This window comes from Mauremys reevesii, linkage group 14 (genome assembly GCF_016161935.1).
Source record: "Mauremys reevesii isolate NIE-2019 linkage group 14, ASM1616193v1, whole genome shotgun sequence".
In the NCBI taxonomy this organism is placed as follows: Eukaryota; Metazoa; Chordata; order Testudines; family Geoemydidae; genus Mauremys; species Mauremys reevesii.
The window spans coordinates 3,801,720-3,819,501 of NC_052636.1; the positions used below are offsets into that span (position 1 = coordinate 3,801,720).

General features: G+C 51.7%; 1 protein-coding gene and 1 long non-coding RNA gene across 3 annotated transcripts; both read right to left on the minus strand.

The window, feature by feature from the left end:
• Positions 1-1,743: 1,743 nt before the first annotated feature.
• Positions 1,744-8,896, minus strand: LOC120381447 (zinc finger protein 436-like). The gene is made up of 3 exons (XM_039499649.1): positions 8,843-8,896; positions 3,066-3,179; positions 1,744-2,710 (listed from the first exon to the last, which is right to left on the minus strand). Exons 1-3 carry the CDS (start codon positions 8,874-8,876, stop codon positions 1,857-1,859), a joined length of 1,002 nt encoding a protein of 333 aa, XP_039355583.1. The 5' UTR covers positions 8,877-8,896; the 3' UTR covers positions 1,744-1,856.
• A 26-nt stretch (positions 8,897-8,922) lies between these two features.
• Positions 8,923-15,475, minus strand: LOC120381467. Of its 2 annotated transcripts, none has more exons than XR_005588061.1 (6): positions 15,265-15,475; positions 13,830-13,852; positions 12,504-12,616; positions 12,157-12,189; positions 9,374-9,456; positions 8,923-8,969 (listed from the first exon to the last, which is right to left on the minus strand). It is a non-coding gene; the product is annotated as an uncharacterized LOC120381467 (long non-coding RNA). The 2 variants fall into 2 exon arrangements; XR_005588060.1 differs by having other exon boundaries at positions 12,504-12,619.
• Between the last annotated feature and the right edge of the window lie 2,307 nt (positions 15,476-17,782).

Sequence of the window (17,782 nt, forward strand, 5' to 3'; positions counted from 1 at the left end):
AAAAGAAAGGAAAAAAAAGTAAAAGAAAAGCAGTGTGTGTTTTGAGCTGATTCCATAACCTGGCCTGAGGGTTAAATACCCTTCCTCTAAGAGCTATCATCCTCAGAAGGAAAAGGAATCTCAGCACACACACAAAAAAAGGGTTGCAGGAATTTTTAAAAGATAAAATACTCACTGTCATGCATCCATCACAATCCTTATTAATAAGTGTGTGTATCTCATGACACATCTCACATCTTTCCTTTGCAAACAAGAGAAGGTGGGAACTCCATGATCCTTAAAATCTAACTAGGGGAAAAGGTCACACAAATTGTGTCCTTAAGTTGTTTTCCTCTTTACAGACATTTACTTTAGCACTTATCCAAATGAATTCCATTTGAAATACAAATAATTAAATTCTCTATGGAGTTTGTATTCTCAGTTCCATTACTTCCCCAAGCTTTCCCCACCCCAAGCTTTGGAGTAAGGTTTGATGTCAGAACTCCTCTGTCCAAGGGGGATAAATTATCCCAAATAAACTTTTCAGCATTAACCACCATTGCCTATATTAGTAACAAAAACATATACTTCAGTTTACCAATAAAATTCAGGCTAGCACATCATTAGCATCTTACTCTTTAACCAATAAATTCATGTTTAATTTCTTTTTCATTGGTACCTATGACACAACTAAAGATTGCAAAATCTTATAACTGGCTCTGTAGATATGAGGAAAGTGGTGGATGTGATATACCTTGATATACGGTCTCCCACAGTATTCTTGCCAGTAAGTTAAAAAAGCATGGATTGGATGAATGGACTATAAGGTGGATAGAAAGCTGGCTAGATCGTCGGGCTCAAGAGTAGTGATCAATGGCTCCATGTCTAGTTGGCGGCCGGTATCAAGCAAAGTGCCCCAGAGGTCTGTCCTCGGGCCCGTTTTGTTCAACATCTTCATTAATGATCTGGATGATGGGATGGCACCAGTAGCAAGTTCGTGGATGACACTAAGCTGGGGGGGAGAGGTAGATACGCTAGAGGAGAGGTCCAGAGTGACCTAGACAAATTGGAGGATTGGACCAAAAGAAATCTGAAGTAGTTCAACAAGGAGAAGTGCAGAGCCCTGCACTTAGGACGGAAGAATCCTATGCACTGCCACAGGCTGGGGACCGACTCTTTGGGTGTCACAGAATTTGTTATCATTAAATATATTTTAAGTAAGAAAATGGTACAAAAATAACTGATGTTCAGCACAATCCACGGCAATGTGAGAAAAATGGGAATGAGGGAATCTGTGCTGAAAGGGGAACTTGGTGACTCTAACAATCACTTGACAGTGGGAGGAAGAGTAGCAATGAGATGCTCCGGGGTTGTTTAGACAAGGAAAACTGATGGAGCACTGGTGAAGTTCTGAGTAAACCTGCTAGACACCCCCCAACTACTATACACAGGCTATGTCTTTACTGCAGGAATAGTTGTGGTTTTACATTAAGCTAGCTAAGGCCATGGGAAATCCGAGTGGAGATGAGGGCCAGGTAATTTTATCTTGATGGAGCTAGTTTAGGTCACCCCTGTCCCCCGGAGCTAATAGGGAGACATGTTCCCATGACACACAGAATAAAGGAGTTGATAGAATGGAGCAGAGGATTAATCCCAAAGAATGGTGAGCTACAAAAGAGAAAAATGGGAAACCCACCTAGTTCAAAGAGCTTTTAAGAGGGAATTAGCAAAAACTAGTGAAGAAAAAACAAACAAACCCTGTTGTCAGCCCTTGATAAAGTTCTTGGGGTGTTTATTTCCCTTGCAAATTCTCTGATGAGAAGGAAGGGCTGGGTTCTGAGACAAGCTTTCCCACACTCAGAGCACCTACAGTGTCTCTAGGCTGTGTGGACCCTCTGATGTCTAATCAGGTCTGAGCTCCGAGCGAAGTTTTTTCCGCACTCACAGCACTCATAAGGTCTGGCTCCCATGTGAATCCTCTGATGTCGCATAAGGTCTGAGCTCCGAGCGAAGCTTTTCCCGCATTCATCGCACTCATAGGGTCTCTCTCCTGTGTGGATCCTCTGATGTGCAATGAGATCTGAACTCTGAGTGAAGTTTTTCCTGCACTCGCAGCATTCAAAGGGGCTCTCTTCCATGTGGATTCGCTGATGTTTCCTAAGCTTTGAGCTCTCAATGAATTTTTTCCCGCACTCACAGCACCCATAAGGTCTCTCCCCTGTGTGGATTCTCTCATGTGTAATAAGACTTGAGCGCCAAATGAAGCTTTTCCCACACTTGCAGCATTCATAGGGTCTCTCTCCTGTGTGAATCCTCTGATGTGCAATAAGGTTTGAGCTGCGAGTGAAGGTTTTCCTGCACTCCCAGCACTCATAAGGTCTCTCCCCTGTGTGGATTCTCTGATGTTTAATAAGGTCAGAGCGTCTACTGAAGTTTTTCCCACACTCACTGCATGGGTTATTTCTCTCTGCTGTGTGGATTTTGTGCTCGGCTATGGTTTCCTCAAGGTACTCATGAGGTCCCCAATAATTAATGGAGCTATTTGTCTTCTCCATTGGCTTGTTTCCCTGCTTCCTCTCTGGCCTGTGCTGACTCTCACGACCTTCTCTCTGCTCATGACTCCTGGACACGTCCTCCTGAGATATTTGCAGCAATGCCCTGTGTGGTTCCACTTGCTCAGCATCTTCCTGCAGAGGTTTCTTCTCCTCGTTCTCACTCACCATCCCATCACCTGCTGGGATAGAGAGAGATGCCTCAGAAACAGGGGAGAGCAAACCAAAATAAGTGCCGGACAGATGGGAATTAATCAGGAACTGAATTTCCCCAAAGTCTTTCCCCCAGGGGTGAGGGAGATCAAGTCTTCCTGTAAATCTCATCCAAACGCTCAGGGAGAAGGAAAGTCTAGGAGGGAGCTACTGCCAGATGTCACTCAGGATGGGTAGGAAGTCATGAGCGATATCTGCCCTGAAGATACAAACCTGCTGGGGACAATCCTGAACTCGGAGAACTCACAAGGTCTCTGTCGGGAATCCAAGCTGTGTCCTTCAGACATGGACAGGTTTTGAGTTAGTTTAATGATTTCTCACCTATGCAGGCACCTCTCACAATCTCTCTTTCCTCTGAATCATGGAGATCTGGGATCCCTGGCTCATCCTCTTGTTTCAGATGGGAGATTGCATCAGGTTTGAAAAGCGGAAACTCTGCAGAGGGAAAGAAAATCCGGTGGGTTCGTAGGAGATTTGTCATACACCAAAATTCTATTATTTTAACCCCAGCCCATTCGGAAGTTGCAATATGCTGGGGCGAGCTCCCTAGATCAGGGTGACCAAACTGAGCCTGAAAAGGAGCCAGAATTTACCAAAGAGTCACCGTAATACATCAGCAGTCCCCATAAGCTCCCCACACCTCCACTCCCAGCACCTCCCGCTCACTGGCAGCCCCACCTGTGACGGGTTAGATCACAGAAACCCCCTTGGAGTTGCCAACTGATGTGCCAAGACTGCTTCTGCCCCTGCTTTCCCTGCCAGCTTGGGACTCCAGCACCCTGTCTAGTTGAGCCAGACACGCCAGTCTGCTCCAACACAGACTGTGCCCCAAAGCTGCAGACTTAACTGAAAGCAACTTAAGAAGGATTTCTGTCTTTAACACTCAGATGCCCAACTCCCAAGAGGGTCCAAACCCCAAATAAATCCGTAAGCTCCAATTGTTCGTCCTCTACAACACTGCTAGAGAGATATGCACAGCTGTTTGCCCTCCCAAGTACTGGGTTAATTAATAAGTAACAAGTGATTTTATTAAATACAGAAAGGAGGATTTAAGTGGTTCCAAGTAGGAGCAGACAGAACAAAGTGAATTACTAAGTAAAATAAAATAAAACATGCAAGTCTGAGTCTAAGACAGTAAGAATCATAGAATCTCAGGGTTGGAAGGGACCTCAGGAGGTCATCTAGTCCAACCCCCTGCTCAAAGCAGGACCAAACCCAACTAAATCATCCCAGCCAGGGCTTTGTCAAGCCTGACCTTAAAAACCTCTCAGGAAGGAGATTCCACCACCTCCCTAGGAGAGAGCCCAGTTGCCCGCCACCTTTCCCCTTCCTTCTCCAGCTTAGCCCGTTGCTCTGTTTCCCTGCTGAGAGGAGGGAGCGGGGGATTCTCTTTCCTTGCACTTGTTTGTTACCATGTGGAAATGTCCTAGCCATGGGGAGTGACTTTGTCTGTTTGGATTCTGCATTGATCTGGGTCGGCTTCAGTGTGTCCTTTAATGACTCATTTGGTGCACCCAGCCGGCTACCTGACAGAAACAACTCAAATCTCCAGTCCTGCCACAAGAGCAGATCAATCCTTTTTTCACCCCAGGTAGCAATGCAAAGGACAGAGGGAAACTGAGGCAGGCATCAACATCATAAAACTATTACCACAGTTCCCCCTGGGTCACACCTGCCTAGCTGACCAGTGGGGTAAGACAAGCAGGCGTGAAGATTGTTATTTTAAAATCCTTTTTTCTCTTACCCTTGATTCCTACTGCAAAATAGACACGACTCTGGCGTGAAGAAGGCTGTTTTGTGACCGTACACAAACGATCACAGACTGACGAAGGTGTCTGCACTTAGCCTGGCCTGCTGGGTAAGCATGGTGCATCTCTGGGGTATTGTAGCCCAGAGCCCCTGGTCTAGGAGCAGGAGAACTGCAGAATTCCGCTCCAGGAGAGAGAAAGGCACGAGGCCTGATTGGGGTGGGGGACTCAACAAGCTGAGGAAGGGGATGGAGATTCAGCTAGCCCTGTCATTCACTAATACACCCATGCCCCTTCCTCCCACCCCTCTCCACCTCCTGGGACCCCAGACGCACTCACTCCTTATACTGGTTCCTCCTTTCCCATGTCTTGCAGCCCTGCTCATTACCAGTCATCTCAAATTTCCTGCTCCCCAACCACAGGCACAGACTTCCATTTTTCCCGGTGGGTGCTCCACCCCCGCCCTCCCCCACCCACTTCTCCTGAGGCCCTGCTCTCACCCCACCTCGCTCCCCTCCCTCCCCCAGTCCCTCCACACCCACCCTTCTCTTGGTCCTCTCAGCCCCCTCCCCCAAGGTCCCCCTGCCCACCACTGGCTCCTCTCCACCTGCTGCTGAGTGCCTCCCACCAGCTGCCGAAAAGCTGATCAGCAGCCAGCCCTAGGGCCGCCCAACAGCTGTGGCTGGCATGTGCAGAGCACCCCCTATTTTTTTTCCCTGCTTGAGCCCCAGAGCACCCATGCAGTTGGCACCTATGTCCCCAACCATTTTGCATCCCTCTCCCCCAAGCAGTCCTTGCTCCCACCTCCCAGACGCTCCTGCCAAAAAGTGTCCCTTCCCTCCCGCACTGCTAGCACCCCCATTTCCTGGAGCACCCGCCCTGCCTTTACATCCATCACCACCAGCACACCTTGGCCTCCCCCTGCACCCTCCACCACCATGTGCAATTCAAACTGGAGACTGGGAAGCACAAACACTGAAACATGCATTAAAAATAAAACGTTGCTAGAAACTCATATTCTTGCTAAGGTCTTAACAATAAAAACCTGATCTTGCCTTCGCTGTCAATACGTTGCTTCGTCCCAACCCTGCTGTGTCAACAGGGAACTGTATGGGGTGGGGAGCTGGAATGGAGTCCATTTTAGCTCAGAGTCCAGGGGTGACAAAACCATTTGTCTGAAATAGAGCTGAGGGGTCCAGCAATAGGAGGGGGGTTATGCAGAGTTCCTTATGAGTCCCTCATAGCTTATGTATTTGCATGTAGCCATAAAAGCCTGTATTCAAAGCCGTCGGGAGGCCATAAGGCATTCAGATGTTAACACAGTATCCTGCTGATTCCCGCATGAATTTTGCCCCAGTCCTAGGTGCTGCAAACCTTTCCCGTATCAGACACTCAAGATACAGAGTCACATTTCCAGGAAGGGTTATTTTCCAGGGTGTCCTCAGTAGTGGATCAGCCCACTTCCCTTACAGATGTGATGTTCAGTCACCATAAATTAGCATACTTTGATGGCATACATGGTCGGCTTGCCAACCAAAGGCATGGAATAAAATCTCTCTTTGCCATTCAGGAACCACAAGAACTGTTGTGTCCTCCCAAATGTGGAATGCTTGAAATAACAGAGAAGGCCTATGGAGTAGGTCCTGGCCATATCACTTCTTCCAGAGCCCAAAATGTTCTGTAATTTTAAGCAAATTTGTGATTTTCAAGTTACCATTTTCTGTATGGATTTTTCACTGTGATTCACACAGTAATGGCCATGGAGCTTCTGGAATCTGCAGCATTCCCTCTCACAATATATTGAAGGTCAGTTTCACAAAATATCCAATTTTTCTTTCAGATTCCACCAGTATTTTTTTCCCTGAGCTTTTGCATTGAGCCTTGTTATAGTCTTGGCCTTCACAACATCCTCAGGCAAGGAGTTCCACAGGTTGACTGGGCATTGTGTGAAGAAATACTTCCTTTGGTTTGTTTTAAACCTGCTGCCTATTCATTTCATTTGGTGACCCCTAGTTCTCGTGTTATGAGAGGAGTAAACAACACTTCCTTATTCACTTCCTCCACAACCATCATGATTTTATAGACTTCTATCATATCCCCCTTTAGTCACCTCTTTTCCCAGCTGAAAATTCCCAGTCTTTTTAATCTCTCCTCATACAGAAGCTGTTCCATGCCCCTTATCATTTTGTTGCCCTTTTCTGTACCTTTTCCAATGCCAATAGATCTTTTTTGAGATGGGGTGACCACATCTGCATGCAGTATTCAAGACATGGGCACACCCTGGATTTATACAGAGGCAATATGATATTTTATATCTTACTATCTATCCCTTTCCTAATGATTCCCAGCAATTGCATCGCCGTTCCTGGAACAGGAACATTGGTTGAGGAAGGAAGTCAGAGTGCAGCAAAAAGACCAGTCTGAGTGGCTGCTTTCATTAACCGCCACAAGGGGGCAGGCTCCCGCTGCACCCCCACTATGGCCCAAGTCCCCTCCATGGTACCATGCAATGCATCCCAGAAAGACTTTGGCCAACATCATGGCTGGGAGGCTCATGTAACCAGGGCTTAAAAGTAGCTGGACAGGACAAATCTGCCTCTTGTTTACATTCCATGGCAAGCCCTTGCCCCCTTCTGGACCGGTAAGGCTGCTGTCATGTGCGTAACATGATCCTGGCGGGTCAAGCCAAGCTGCTCAGAAAGCTCCAGAAATGTAACTTTCTTTATGCAAAAGTTCTGCACCCATTGCTGTTCACCCCAAGTCTGCATGACAATGCGATCCCACTAATGTGCTCCAGGAGTGCCGGAGGGAGAGGACGTCAGCAGCTACACCGAGAGCCATGGGTAGCAGCAGCCAATTTGAGCATCCCTTGTCCGTATCCTCCTCCTCCTCCTGCACCATCATTAGCTCTATCAGGTGTGTTCAGTGGGTCAGAAAATACTGCCACAATGTCCACCAGCATTTCCCAGAAGCTCTGCCCAATTTGTGAGACAGCAGCATTCCTCTTGCATTCTCCAGGAGTTCCTCTTGGAGCTTTGCCCAGGTGTGAAGAATCACACCAAAAAAATTTTAAAAGCAAAATCTCGAGTGTAGGCACAGGTCATTAACTTCTGTCATACAGAATTAAGGTTGCCAAGTGCTGCTGTGCAGCCTTCCAGAAAGTGGACGGTGACTTAGAGCTCTGAAAACCAAGGAATGAAGCGTGAAAGTTCATACCACACCTGCAACACAACCTTAACTCTACCCCACCCCCTAGCCCCGGAGCTGGCATTAGCCACTGACTATGGTGCAGTAAGGGGGGTGCAAAGGTGAATAAACTACCAAGCAAATGGGGAATTCTCCTTCTCTTGGAGTCTTCAAGTCAAGACTGGATGCCCTTCTGGAAGATGATTTAGTCAAACACAAGGTATTCGGCGCAATACAGCAGTAACTGGCTGAAATTCAACAGTCTGTGTGATACAGGAGATCAGACTAGATGACCTAATCATCCCTTCTGGCCTTAAAATCTATGAATCTACAATAGATAGGAGGAAGGACTAAGAACGTGCCATTGTTTGTGTTGTGTTCACAGATAGGAATACCAGCATTTATCTGCATGCCCTCCAGCTGTAGCTGTGATTCGATGATGGAGTGATTAGTTGGAGCAGTTTGGCAGAGCTGTCACTGTGATATAAAGGGAGGTGCACATGAACCTTGACGGAGCAAACATGCCTCATTTCAGTGCTGAGTGTTGAAGGTTGCAACAATAAATGTGCATGGGATGGCTACTTTCCATAAGCATTGTCAGCATTCTAGTAGCATACGTACTTAGTGGTCTCCAGGGCTTAGAGAGGGGTAAGTGAAGGTAATGACTCAGAGGGAATCCTCAGGGGGTGGGCAAACGCGTGTTAAAAGTCTGTGATGGTTAATGTGGTGTAGGCGCAATCTGAGTGCAGGCCAAGGATTGGAAGATTCTGTTTGCTAAGCCAGACCTAAATCAAAGTTTTCCCTTAGCAAAGAGAAGTTGTTAGACTTTGTGCTGTACTGCTCCTGTTCCCAGAGTGTTCTGTAGCAGGGGAGGGCAGAGGGATAGTGTGCGTGTCACAGGCATGTTGGGGTGATGCTGAAACAGGGCAGAGCAGAGCAGAAGTTACATTGTGGGAGTGACATGAACCTTAACCCTGCAATTTCCCCTTCTAAGAACTGAGGGGACATTCTCATAGTTCTCCTGCATGATGTCTCTGCAGAGGGCTCTCTGAGTAGGGTCCAGCAGAGCAGAAAACATTAAGAACATTCCCACTTTGTCACAGGTGACGTGAACCTTAACTCTGCATTTCTGCTTCTGAGAACCGAGGGGATGGGAACCCTTACCCAGCGAGGTCACATTCTGATGATTCTCCTGCATGACGTCTCTGCAGAGGGCTCTCTGAGCGGGGTCCAGCAGAGCCCACTCTTCCCTGGTGAAATACACAGCCACCTCCTCGAAGGTCACCGGCCCCTGAAAGAGCAAGAGTCCAACACTCAGGACCTGCTGCCCCACTCCCACTCCCTATTCATGGAGTAGCAAATGGATACACAGTCAGCAGAGCCCCACCCATATGTCATAACCACTTCTGGTTAATGGGCTCACCCTCCAGCACTGAGAGTCTGGGAAGTTTTCCCAGCCCAGGCTGGTTTGTTCCGTCTTCCACAAATAGGGGAATTTTCACACCCAACTCCCTAGAATCTAGACCCCAGATTTACCAAGTCCCGGCAGGTTTATCACACTTTGTCCCACTCCCTTTCTCCACCCTGTGCACTGTCTGCACCCTCCCACCCTTAGATCAAACTCCCTCTTCCTGTGTATTCATTGTCCTTCCGGCTCCTGCAGAAACTCCCCAGCAATTTCCTCAGCACCCCTACCTGAGCCAGCTCTGCTGCACCCATTTCCCTTCCCCGCGCAGGCTGGGAGAATCCTGAATGACTCAGGGATGTTATTCTGCAGCCTGTCAGGGGGAGAAGGGTTATTGGGGGGCGGGATTTCAGAATAGACTTTAGGTCATTTCACATCACGAGTCTCATTGGCTCTCTCTCTGCAGAGACGTTTTAGACTCTCACACTGGGAAAGTGCTCCGTCATTGTGCAGTGCAGAACAATCCCCTCCCACCAGGACTAAACCCACTGAGACCCTTTAAACCTGACATTCCCCAGGGCGGCACATTTCCCCAGCAGAGGGGGAACGACGCAGAGCTAGGGACCAGGCAAAATCTGAGCAGTGCTGAGACAGAAACTGGATCTGAGCAGGTTTCAGAGCCCGTGGCCTCTCTCCCCACTTATTTCTCCTCTGTTTCTCTCTCCCCTTCTGGCTCAGAGACTTGGTTATTGTCTATTCCTGGCGGCCTTTCCTATCCTGCAAGAGCTAATGCCATTTCAGCTCGACACTCTGCCTCATCGCCATCTCTCCTAAACACGGGTGGTGTGTCAGTCTCTCTGGTTGTGATACAGACACAGCAGTGAAAGGGTTACCGTGCACAGCTTCAGGCTGCCTAATATCTAAGCCCCTTCATTTTCCGTTTAAACGGATTTTTCTTGAAAAATAAAGTATTATTCAGTTTTTTTCTGATCTTCACCCTACTTTTTTATCATTCAAATATACAAAAAATAACTTATTTTGTTAGGACAATACAATCCATTACACGAGATTGAGGCATTACGAGAATACATTAATCTGTGTGTATACGCAACCCTGCCTGTTGAAGAAAGGCTCTGTATTACTCTAGAAGATACGCACAACAAAGAAACAGGCACGCATGCAAGCACCGAAGTGAGTGCGCATCTGAATGTACTGATGAATCTATGTGCCCATCACGTGCACATTTCCAGCTGTTAGCAGATAATGGTTTAAAGATCTGATACCCTAACATGGGAAGAAAATGAAAATCTGTCTCAGAATAGGTTTCAGAGCACAAGGAAGTATTCAAAAGTTTTAAAAAAACAAAACCAGGAGAAAAGGATGAACTTGAGTGTATGCGCTGCAAATGGTGCAGCCCAGTTACTAAATGGAAATATCTATAGGCTAACAGTTGAAAGTCTGCAACAGAAACCTGTTCATTCAAATGAAAAGTTTTATTTGGGGATTAGGCCTTGTGTTTTGAGTTCTGTTTTAGTTCTGCAGCAAAACACGCTGATGAATGGAATTCAAAGGATCAATCTACTGAATGCTTCCCCCCCACCCCTTTCTTTCCATCCACCAAAATAAACCCCAATATTTACCCAGAAAAATGAATAGGTTTTTTGCATTAATTTCCACCTGTTTTTGTTGTTGGGGTAATAAACACTGATCAATTCCCCAGAAAAATTAAATCAAACTGAAAACGAAGGGCCCTACTAATATCACAGCTGGGATTCTGAATGATTATGAATGTGGCTTGCACTGAAATCAATATTTCCCAGGGTTGGGCCATATCTGCTCTAGCCACTAGCTGCTCAATTCAGACTTTCTTTACACACAATGTAACACTCTCTTCCCATTCACAGGCAATAGGGATACAAAATCATGAAGGATCCAGTGCAGCGTTTCTCAGCTGGTGGGTTGCAACGCCCAGGGGTTCATGACAGGCAGCCAGATGGGCTGTGAGATACTGACAGATTTACTATGACCTTAAACAAAGAAAATCTCACTCCCCCACTTTCTGCACTTTTAGCCCTCGCACATGGAAGTTATATAGGATCGGGCTTGATTCGTGTTTTATTCTCATGTCACAGTAAATGTCAGGGGATCCCAAGGGCGGGGGGAGGGGGGGAGGGGGGAAAGGATTTCAAATAAGGGGTCACCAACGTGAAAAGGGTGTGAAACACCAACATGCGCTACAGCAGCTCCATCTTTGTACCAAATGCGCATTCAAAGCCAGTCTGTATGCAGGAAACCAGCCTGTGATAGGGCCTTCAGTGGCTGGGCAGCCTAGTGGCTAGATCACTGGTCAGAGGGGGTGCCGGGGGACCTGGGCCCTCCCTCTCCACCAGGTCCCTGTGTAGTTGAACCCCTAAACAGGGGAGACAGGTGTCCCTCCTAGCAGAGGGGGTCAAGGTCTGTTTTCCTGGGCTACTTCCTACTACAGTCTCCACTGGCTGGCATGTCACTGATCCGTCCCTTCAGGCAGGCAAACAGAGCTCCTGCCTCCTCAACTGAGCCAGGCTCCCTTCTTTTCTCCCCCTCCAGGCCTGGCATTGACTGCTGGGATAGCGGGGCCGGGCTCGCTGAACCCACAGGTTTTCTTTAACCCCTGCTGTGCCAGGGGGCAGTTTCTCTGCTCCGTCACACAGCCCCATTGCTCAGCCAGAGTCAGTCCATAAATGGTACATCTGGGCTCCACACCTCCTCACTCCTGAGACTCTGCTGCCACATCTGACCATTTTCAGTCACTCATGGAAGCTTTCAGGGTCTGGATATTTTCTCCTTGTTTTATCCTATTTCAACCATTCGGGTTGTTGTTCCTTTCCCCAAAGGAAAACACACCCGAGATCTGGATTCGCTCTGAATCCCCATCAGACATTACAGCAGGAGTGAATCAGTCTTGGGGCTCACCCTGCTTTGCACTGTGCAGCTGGAGGCCGTGGAACACCGGGACTGGAGGCCAGGATGCCATGTGGCTAACCTGTTTATTGGTCTGAAATGTCCCCATGGCCCGTCAGAGACAGAGACGTACCTGTGTCACTCCCCAGCTCCTGTCGCAGCGTCTCTAGGGGAAGGAGAGGACGGGAGAGGTGAGAATTCAGGTCCCCGCATTCATGAGGAGCTTCCCCCTTGGTTATTAATGTATCCACTGTTAACTATGAGATGGTGACGCAGACTGAGGCCAATGATGCAGCTGCTGCAGACAGAGCCAGCCCCACAGGGCTGCTTCATGGGGAAGGGTGACTCATGGACCTGGGGCTGAGAGATGGTGCATGGGGTCAGTGACATCACTAGAGTTCCCGACTCCTCCCCAGGGTCGGGGGGGGGGGTCTCTCTAACCAGAGGAGACACCACCACCACCCCTGGACTCCCATTCACCTTTGAATCCCAGCAGCACCTCCTGCAGGTGGGAACTTTTCAGAGAGAAATGGTGGAGTCTCTTCTCCAGCTCCACATACCCCGGCTCTGGCTTCCAAAATCTCCCATCCTCCCTGCTAGGGAAAGGAGGAAGGGTGAGAAATGGGTCCAGTCCCCAATCCCTGAGCCCAGCAACCCTTAAATTCCAGCAAAGCTGGATCTGAACTTTGTAGCCTGACATAGTCACTCTGATGGTGAGTCACCTGCCCTCAGCCCTGTACTCGCCATGGGCCCAGACAGATGGGACAATGGGAAACATTGGGGGCATTAGTGGGGAGGGATAGCTCAGCGGTTTGAGGATTGCCCTACTAAACCCAGGGTTGTGAGTTCAATCCTTGAGGGGGCCACTTGGGGATCTGGGACAAAATCAGTACTTGGTCCTGCTAGTGAAGGCAGGGGGCTGGACTCAATGACCCTGCAGGGTCCCGGAGATTGGTATATCTCCATTATTTAAAAAAAAAAAAAAAGACAGATTCAGGAACTTTCTCTGGGACACTCTGGTTCTGCGGGGAGCAGAGCCACCACCCACACTGGGATATTCCAGCAACAAGAGACACCAGCACCGGGATTACGTGGAAAGGGAGGAGACACAGACCAAAGAGTGGGTGTGTCCCACATGCTCGATGTGGACACAGACAGAGCCCAGATCTTTCCCTTCCTTTCCCACCCTCCTTTCTCTATTTAACTCTTGCTTCCTTATTCTTCTGTCTCTCCTCTGTTTTTATTTCCCTACAGCAACCCCCTATACCCACCCTTCAAAGGCTTCACTCCCGCCCCCTCCCCTTTCACATACTCAAGTGATCAGCCGTGGAATATTGAATGTTGATATTAAAGTGTCGTCATTTCAGATGACACTCCAAAGAGATGGACAGAGGACAAGGGCATTCACACCTCCCGGAGCCGCTGTTTCAGGTTGTGTGCACAATCCAAAAGGCAACACTGTCTCTGTGTCCATTTGGGAGGGTTTCTTTGTAACCAGGAGAGCTAGAAAAGTACTTTTAAAACAATGCAAACTGAGATTCTACACACTCTGGATACGTGATGCGGCCACATAAATACACCAGACAGGCTGGATCTGGCCCAGGGGCCATATGGCTGATAGCCCTGGTGTGACCTCATCAGCTGCCAGAGAGTAACAGACTCTGCCCCTTGCTGGGGCAGCCACTAGGGGGAGACAGACTCACAGGCACCAGGCCTGCATGTCACACTGCGGGGGCAGCGCCGGATTCAGTGCAGTTACCAGACCTAACAGACCATGAGGGGAGTGAGACAGTGCCCAGGACTTACCTTCCCCCAGTGCTCCCAGCACCCTAGAGAGGGAGAGAAAGAAGAGGCAGTCAGAGGGCTTCCCCAGCCTGGGACAAGTCTCCTGCTCTGCAGGGGAATCACCATTGGAGTCTCTGGTATTTAGGGAATTTCAGACACGCATGTGCCATCTCCCCCTCCCTACCAGCAGTTGCTCTCAGCAGCCCCAGCAATCCCTGGGAGGTGGCCACAAGGGAAAGTTTCTCCCCAGGCACTTTACAGGAAGAAAATATTTATCTGTCTTGAGAGTCAAATTCCCCCAGTGCTGAGAGCCCCACAAGCCCCCTGGTGTGAGTGGGGCCTTAGGCTGGCTTGGGACCTCTGCATGGGGGAGGGGATTTCACCCTCTATGTGCAAATGCAGGCAGACATTTACAGAAGAGGAGAGAAAATCTTGGAGTTGCAGCACCCAAACTCCCAGGTCCCATCCCTGGTGCTGCCACAGATTTACTATGTGATTTGGGCAGGGCTCTGCCCCTCCCTCTGCCTCACTTTCCCCATTTATTCCATAGGGATGATGCCCCTGACCCTGCTTTGTACAGTGCTTTGAGGTCTAGAGCAGAGAAGTGCCTACAGCACTGGGTCTCAACTTATTACACAATGTGTTACCTGGGCCACAGGGACGGGGTGGCAGGGCAGCCCAGACTCCTGCCACGTGGCTGCCCCGGGGGACCTGCCGGCTGCCCCAACCACAGACCCTCACCATGGGTGGTGGGCCAGCTGCCTGCCCTAGAACCCTGTTGCGGGGCTGTCCTGTGGCCAGCCGGCACCTCCGGACCCTGCCACACACGGTGGGCCAGCTGCGGGACAGGCTGATTGCCCTGTAGCTAGCGGGGCCAGCCAGCTTTCGCAGACCTCTGACCCCGTGGGGCCAGCAGGCAGCCCCGACCCCAGACTCCTGCCATGTGCTGGAGCACCCACAGGGAAAAATTGGTGGGTGTGGCGCACCCACCAGCAGCTCCCCGACTGCCCCCCCCCCTGCCCCAGCTCACCTCCACTCCGCCTCCTCCCCTGACCGGGCTGCCACGTCCTGCTTCTCCCCACTTCCTCCCAGTTTCGTGCGCAAGCCTGGGAGGGAGTGAGGGAGGAGGGAGGAGGAATGTGGCGGTGCTTGGGGAAGAGGTGGGGCCAGGGCGGAGATTTGGGGAAGGATCCAATATGGGCAGGGAGGGGCAGAGTCGGGGCAGGGGGCGCAAACACTCACCGGCACCAACAAAAGTTGGCACCTGTGGCGGGGCAGCCCAGACTCCTCTGCACCAGGCAGACGGGGAACCTGGTGGGACCTGGCCCACGGGCTGCCCTTTAGCACACAGCTGTGCTGGGCTGCAGCTGTGCTAATTGGGCTGCATGCGGCCCACAGGTTGAGAACCCCTGGCCTATAGGAACGGTGCATATGATCATTGCAATGACAGTCTGACCTGCAGAGGTTGACTCAGCAGCTGCTGCCCCTTCTCTCCTCCCCTCTCCCTGAGCAGGGAAATGTCCCGGGACAGGCTGCAGATGCCCTCATCCCTTCTCTGGACAACGGCTCTCTCTAGCTCCTCCAGCCGGGACAGCAGCCGCTGCTCCTGCTCCTCCAGAAACCCTCGTAGCTCCTGCCACTCCCAGACGATCTTCTGCCTCTCGGCTTCTGTCTGTTTCTGCAATCACAGGGAGAGGGCGGCTTGGTAACAAGGAAGAACCATAAATGCACCTCCCGGCGGGTAAAGGAGTTATTTACCAGAGCACAGGATCTCTTGCACTGAGGGATGGGAAGATTATTTACCCCAGGAAGGGAGGAGGGATCAGGGTAGGGGTGAGCTGTACATTGCTAACAGGAGGGCCTGTTCCCCCCAAAACCTCATCAACTTGCACTGAGCCAAACTCTCCATCTCTGCAGCCCACATTTCATCTCCTTCCTCCCCATTGCCCCCCACCCCCACCCCGGTGCTTTAAAGGATCCCTGGTCACTGTACCATGCCGACAGCCCGTGGGCAGGGGCTCCGGGCTAACACAGACTGACCCTCTCCTGCCCAGCAGCCTCCTGCGTCCTAAGGGCATCATGTCACCCACGTGTCTGACCCTGCAGGCTCCCTGGTTTCAAGTGGGGATGGGTCCCTGGCTGAGGCTGGCAGGCCAGGCCCTGCACTCACCGTCACTCAGGGCACTGTGATGCCAGGCAAACCTGAGGGGCAGGGGGCCCTGGGCACCTACCAGCAGCTCCTCAGCTTTGGCTGCTTCTCTCTCTTTTCCCAGAGGGGCCAGACACTCTCGTGGGGGCTCCTGGAAGAAGCAGGGGAGGGGGTTAGAAACTGCTGCAAACGGCCTCACAACTGCTAGATTTCAAGGCCCATCCTGCCCCACAGATGCCTGAGCGGAGTCCCTGGGATGCCCTTAGACTGCCCCACCCCCGTTCACCCTTAGCCAGGACGCTCTGAGGAGCTGGTGAAACAGGGACCAGGTTTCCCAGGGAAATCACAGGACCCCTTGGAGAAGTGACAGGGGTGCAGCCCAACCCCTCAGCTCCCAATGTCCACCACCTCCCAAGCAACCAACGTCCGGCATTGCCCCCAACTTCCCCCCTCCAACCATCCCACAGCCCCGCCCACATCCCAGTGCTGGATCTGAACACAGACCCACCCCAACCAAATAGCCCCAATTCCCAGATCTGCCCCCCCCCATGACACCCCCGCAAAGTCCCAGCTCCAAACAATCCCAGTCCCCAGCAGCTCCACGATCCCCAACACCAGCCGTCCCCCCCACCCGGCTCTGACCTCCGATACACCCCACTCAGCTGCCCCCATCCCCTCGCTCCCGGGCCCAGGCTGGGCTCCGAGCCCCTCCCGCAGCTCCCAGGCTCCGTCGCACCGTCCCGGGCAGCCCCGCTCCGGCCTCGGGGATCCCTCTCCCCCCCCCGGGCAGGGGGCGAACCAGGCAGCCGGGCCCGCCCCGGCAGGAGCGTGTCCGCCCCCCGCGTGTCCCCGCCCCCCACCCGGGCCCTGCCCGCCCCGCGCTGCCCCCGGTCCCACCGCGCTGCCCCGCGGGCTGCAGGGCTGGAGCAGCCCCCGCGCCGCGCTCCCGGCCCCGGCCATGGCCCCGCTGCCGCACAAAGGGCGCCTCTGTTTGCAGGCCACAGGCCGGGGCTGGAGCAGCCGGGGGCGGGGCCGGGAGAACAAAGCGCAGAGCTCCGGGGGGGGCAGCTCCGGGGGGCGGGGCTCTCACAGGGACCAGACGCTGCTGCCGCCTCCGTGTGAGCCGGGCCCGGGCTGAGCCGCTGCTGCTCCCCGGGGGGGGCGGGCATTAACCCCTCCGTGCCCGGCGGGGGGGGCTTTCTCCAGCTGGGCCCCGCCCCAGAGCCCCCGGTGAGTGAGAGACCTGGGGGGGCGGGAACGTGACTCTGCCCCGGGGAACCCGGGAGAAGCCTCGGAGCCGCCTCGGCCCCAGCGGAGTCGCAGCAGGATCCGCCCCCCCCGCTGGGATGGGGGAGGTGTCGGGAAGGGGAGGGGGGGTAGTTGAACTGTTTCTGTACAGCCAGGAAATTCCGCGGGCGGGGGAGGTGAGTTAATTGGATCCTTTCGCGCTTCCTCCCACATACGGAAAGTTTTTCCCCTTTTCTCTCTCGGTATCACACATGGCTATAAAATCCAGGGCGATCCCCCCCTCCCCCCATGATCAGCTGTCTAGTCTCCCCCGATTTTGCCCTGTTCTCTCCATGGTTCTCAAATGTCAATTTAAAATCTCCTCCGATGTGGGGTGGCTTCCCCACCCATTGTATCTGCAGCGGTTTGTCCTTGTTTAGGTGGGAAATCATTCCCCAAAACATGGCTGCCCCTGGAGTGGGGATGGGGTGAGATACAGGGAAGGGAGCAGCACGTGTCCCCCATGGAGACTGCCCAGACCCCGGTTTCTCAATCCCAGTTGCTGCCCCCAAACTGCCAACACAGTTGCCCCCAACCA

What these genes read in the sequence shown, in the direction of transcription:
- LOC120381447 (XM_039499649.1), bottom strand. Translation starts at nt 8,876, where the DNA reads ATGCAGGAGAATCATCAGAATGTGACCTCGCTGG. An exon ending in TCAGAATGTGACCTCGCTGG is followed by an intron (nt 3,180 to 8,842) that starts GTAAGGGTTCCC and finishes TTCCCTCTGCAG; the next exon opens with AGTTTCCGCTTTTCAAACCT. An exon ending in TGTGAGAGGTGCCTGCATAG is followed by an intron (nt 2,711 to 3,065) that starts GTGAGAAATCAT and finishes CTATCCCAGCAG; the next exon opens with GTGATGGGATGGTGAGTGAG.